At 37.0% G+C, this 5,611-nt stretch overlaps 1 protein-coding gene across 1 annotated transcript in view; it reads left to right on the forward strand.

Annotated features, from left to right (window-relative positions):
• Positions 1 to 5,315, forward strand: part of LOC106872310 (uncharacterized) — a 14,575-nt gene extending 9,260 nt beyond the window's left edge. The window contains exon 2 of the mRNA XM_014919251.2: positions 4,299 to 5,315. Within this exon, the coding sequence (XP_014774737.1) occupies positions 4,304 to 5,146 (843 nt within the window). The 5' untranslated portion in view covers positions 4,299 to 4,303 and the 3' untranslated portion in view covers positions 5,147 to 5,315. The remainder of the gene's footprint in view (positions 1 to 4,298) is intronic.
• Positions 5,316 to 5,611: the final 296 nt, after the last annotated feature.

A 5,611-nucleotide genomic window follows, 5' to 3' on the forward strand; every position in this document is an offset into this window, starting at 1 on the left:
TATATATATATATATATATATATATATATTATTATTATTATTATCATTATTAGTATTATTATTATTATTATTATTTGAGGCAAGAAGAGAGAGAGAGAAAGATAGAGAGACACACAGATGAAGCAAAGAGAGAGCGAGAAAGAAAGAGAACATTAGGCATAAGGAAGAAAGAGACAGATGAGACAGAGAGAGAAAGAGAGAGAGAGAGAGAGAGGGGAGAGAGAGAATATTGGTTGGAGGTGGTGGCAAAACATTCCTTTGAGAATGGAATAAATTCCATCATTTCTCCCTGCCATTTCCTCCTTGGCACCATAGTTAATATTTAGGAATGAAGAATTTATGATATATTAACATTGTACAGTCTTGACACTATGACTTTGTTGAGATGGAAAATCAGCTCTTTTGTCCATCCATGATGAGTCTCTGCAATGTGGTTTCAATTTGAAATTGCATCTACATCATTGACATATTGTGTATATGCATGATATACATGTCTTTATATGTTATACATTAATATATATATATATATATATAAAATTAATTTACAAAGGTACCGTTAATTCTATTATTATCCAATGTCACTAGTTTAAGAATGATAATAACAGAATCAACGGTGCAGGCGACTGCAGGCCAAAAAATAGCATTTAAATAGCTGAGGGATTATAGTTAATCAAAGGACATACTAAGTATGTCTACCTGCTTGAAATAACAGTCAAATCTCTTTATTAAATCGCCAAAAATACACTGTTGATTACTACAGAAATCAAACGAAGGCAAATTTGGTTAAAACAATCTACTTACATACATTTAATATTTGGATTTACGTGGACTAGTTTCTGCATTGGCATAAAATGCCTTAGCTTCTTCAGCACGCATCACCACCAAACACTGAACAAGAATGCAACAGGCAACAATAAAACATCTGGACAGATAAACAATAGAAAGACAGACAGGAAAAAGCATGGACACTTGCAGTCTTCTCTCATCAGTCAAGTTTCCAAATCATCCTTACAGTTTTGGCCGAGACTGTTCAAATCTGGCTGGCCCCAAAAATCTAAGCTAAGAGCATTAAATTTTGAGGGAGAAAGCAAGAATGTGTACCACAACAATTCTAGATTCCAGTTAAATTTACTGCTTTACTTCTTGCCACATGACCATGCCTGCACATTCTCTTTTTTTTTCTGTTGTCTTTGCCAAGATTTTGAAGAAGATTTGGCTGCTAATTCCAGCAGGTTGAGTGCTAGAATAGAATCTATCTCATTGCCCTCCACCACCATCATCACCTCAGTCATTATCAGGAATGGTGGTGGAGAGGAAAAAGAAGGGAAGAGAAGGAACGGGGGAGGGAAAAGCAGGAGGTGGAGGAGAAAGTATGCCAGGGGCTTCCAAACTAACTTAGCACAATTGTTTCATACTAATCTATCAAATGTGTTATCTTTGTGGCTGACAATTCTAGATTCCAGTTAGATTTACTTCTGTCACACCACATTGTTTATGACCCTCTTTGGTACTTCACCTGACGCTGATAAGAACATAGGTGGGTTGGTGGGGGGAGTTTTGCTAATCCACTTTACAACAATCTACCTGGGTCCACCTGGGTCCATAAAGTGAATGCAGAATTTTTTTTTTTTGATACTTATTCTATTGATCTCATTTGCTGAGCTGTTAAGTTACAGGAATGTAAACAAACCAACTACAGTTGTCAAGTAGTGGTGAGGTTCAAACATATACAAAGACACACACATACATACACACACACACACATGCATAAACACACATACATACATACAAACATGACACCACCAGATTGAATGGTACTGCCCAGGTGTCAAAACCATAATGATATCCATGGAGCAGCTGATGATGGAGATATATTGGATTGTTGGTATGGCTGTTCTTGTATATGTGGAATAGTATTATAACATCCTTTTGATATGTGTGTGTGTGTGTGGCAGTTTTCTTTCAGTTTTCATGTATCAAATCCACTCACAAGGCTTTGGTTGGCCCGAGGCCAAAGTAGAAAACTCTTGCCCAGAGGAGTCAAAAAGAGTTTCACATTGGTTGGTATTGAAAGGGACCCAAGCGCTTGTTGGGCAGGGGTGGACTAAGAGTATTAAGGGCCCTCAGACATAACTGTTTACACATCCACAGATAAGACTATTGAAAAGATTGCAAAACGCAACGAAAATTTTAGGAAAATAAAAATAAGAAATAAGTAGAAATTTTACCGGTGAGTGTGTTAAATTATAAGGCACAAAAAGAAAATGACTCTCCCCAGACACAACAGAATATGCTTCAACACACGAACTCACATAAAGAATCTTGCAAACCAAATCCAAAAACGAAATATACATATGTATATATATTTATGTATGTATGTAGATATATATAGTCACATGTAAATTTGTGTATATATACATATGATGGTGATGATGATAAATTCACATGTGTAAGCATGCATATGCGTCTGTGCGAAAACATACACACATACATGTATCTATTCATATGTGTGCATGTATACATATATATACACACACACACATACATACATTCAGGCACACACACAATCACTTCCATTATTAGTTAAGAATACAGTTTACAATTACACAACTCCACTGAATGGCCTGCAATGGTTTCCCCGTATTCTTCTGCTCTTCCGGTTGCCAGCTGTTCATTCACTCATTAAGCACCCACTGTACAGCTATTACAACCCATTGTACACCCCTTTTACACCCATTGTATACCCCTTGTGAACGCACATGACCTAGAGTTTAGGATTCGCGATTGCACTCACGATTGCAAGCACGTAGTTTCAAACCCAGAACTGGGCGGTGTGTTCTGTTCTTATACAAAACATTTGTTCCACGTTGTCTTGCAGTCACTTCGACATCTGACATGTAGCACACTGTGCACCTGTACAGGTAACATTCATTTGACGGAGAGAGTGAGTTAATGTACAGCCCCTACATTTGATCACTATAAACAAATCATTTGTGCAGGTTGACCAGCAAGTAACTGCGCCACCCTCATCTGACATCTACAACATTTGAGCTCATGATACCCATTGTATAATACCCATTGCATGATAACCCCTTGCATACTCAATACAGACCCATTGTTCATCCATTTATTTCTGTTTATATTGGTCTTCGTCCTTTCATTTATGCTACTATGGTTTCCTAAAGTAAAACCCAAGACATTTGGTGTTATAGTGATATCGGGATTACCATTTTATAGTGGTAATGTCGAATGAATGACACACTATAATTTAGTCAGTATGAGAGAAAGAGGGGTCGCCATCTTGTTCATAACAACAAAAGAAAAATTCATGAGACACTTGTAATGAGTAATGACATTTATTGCTAGAAATAATGCGTTAACATATAAGATTAATTGAAGGAAAGCTTGTAACATTACATGAATATATCCTGTTGGCAAACCACATGTCTCAAGTAAGTGAGACGAATGTGTGCACGAGCGGGTTGTGAATTTAGAAATTCCTTCTGTTATATAAGGGATGAACCGGAAGTCCCAGACTTTTACATAAATCGGAAGTTTCCCAAAAGCTCTCAAATATTCTAGAAGCTTGGGGGAGATTACTCTCGTTAAATCCCTTTTCTGTTTTACTTCCTGCTTGACTACCAGGGTTCACTGCAATGTGTTTCACAATTAAGCCAGGGTCCTTAATTGAAGAGAGAAACACATTTTATTCTAAAGGACTGGTGAAAATGCCTACAAATATTATTTGTCTGTGTACATGAACGCATGCATACAAGTGAAATGAAAGAAGACAACAAATTAAAATAAAGTTAGAATTTGTATTTGAAGCAAATTAAATTATGTAAATGTTATCAATAGACATAGTTAATTTATGTGCATTAGTAAATGGTGTGAAGCTGCAATACTTCAGCCAGGGAAGAGCCCTTTCGTGTGTGTGTGTGTGTGTGTGTGTAAAATGTAAAATGCTTATTGATTCACATTGTTTTGAATTAATCATCTGTCCAACCCATGCCAGCATAGAAAATGGACGTTAAACATGATGATGATGATGCATTATTTCATAGCTTTGAGGTTTCATTGATATAATTGTTTATTCTTAGAATGACATTATAGGCTAGGTGTGAGAGGCCAGATCTGGTCAGTTTGAATATAAAATAGGTTGAATATTTGGGCCCAGATGTTTTTTTTTTTTTGTTTTTGTTGTTTATCCATTAATTAAATAATTAATTGTTTATTTGTTTGTGCTTAGTTGTAATTTTTATTCTTATTTTCTTTTCCTTTTTCTTTTTTCGTTGCAGTTACCATGTCGGAGAAGAAGAAAAAACGGCCTCCCTTAACAAGAGCTGCCACAGAAGTGAACGAAAACACCCTGAAAGCACTGAACCAAATCCGCCATCCTTCACTCTACAAAAAGAACCATGCTAAATCCTCGGCCGGGGCTGATTTCAACATGACATCAGGCATGCGAAGGATCGAAAGGGCTCGTAGTAATGTTAAAGATCTCCCAAAACCAATGCCAGCCATAGACCCGTATATGGACATACCTGGCTGTAAGCTGTCCCGACATCGTTCCTGTCCACATTTACTTGATGAAGACGATGATGATGATGAACACACCCCTGTTTCTAGTGATGTCGATGATTTCTGCGGCTCTTACGGTGGGAGTACTATGACAGAGCACCAGGATTATCAGTGGCATCCTATAAAGGTGACAGCGGCAAGTAGAGGTGACAGGAGCGACACAACCAACCACACTGACTACTTTAGCTCAAACGCAAAAGTAATGGACAGTTACAATGATTGGTCTCAGAATGAATGTGATGGCCATCGAGAGGGAAAGAAACAGTTCAGAGATCCACCATTTTCTGCCAAAATCCATTCGTCGTCTTCGTTAATGTCTCCAACGGAAGCCATGTTTCGTTTTGACCGGATCTCAACAAGTGTCTCGGACAACTTCTCCGACATTGAAGAACCAAATTCGGAACTGATTCTAGAAGACAGAGTAAGTGATTCTGAGGATCAAGACTATCCTCTTCATTCTGGACGTGAGGGTGATGCCAAATGTAACCAATGGTTACAAGGCTTGCAATTGTCACAGACAGATCGACTCAAATCTAGGAGTCACCTTAGACTGCCGCCAGTATAATGACCGTTTTGTTTTGGTTTTGTTTCTGTTTTTTTCTTCTTTTTTTTTAATCAGTAAACCTTTGTTGCTCTTTCTCTTGGTTTTTTTCCATTCTTTCCATCAGATTCTACTGCTGTGTGCTGTACAGTTAAAATTGGATTTTAAAATTAAATACATTTAATCTCTTTAACTTATTTTGTTTCTTTCCATTTTTAAACTTAGTCTTGTTATTGTTACCATCATCATCATCATCATCATCATCATCATCATCATCATCTTTATCATTGTCTTTGTCATCATCATCATCATCATCATCATCATCATCATCTTTATCATTGTCTTTGTCATCATCATCATCATCATCATCATCTTTATCATTGTCTTTGTCATCATCATCATCATCATCATCATCATCATCATCATCATCATCATCATCTTTATCATTGTCTTTGTCATCATCATCATCATCATCATCATCTTTATCAT

The sequence above is a fragment of the Octopus bimaculoides genome, chromosome 14 (genome assembly GCF_001194135.2).
Source record: "Octopus bimaculoides isolate UCB-OBI-ISO-001 chromosome 14, ASM119413v2, whole genome shotgun sequence".
Taxonomy (NCBI): Eukaryota; Metazoa; Mollusca; class Cephalopoda; order Octopoda; family Octopodidae; genus Octopus; species Octopus bimaculoides.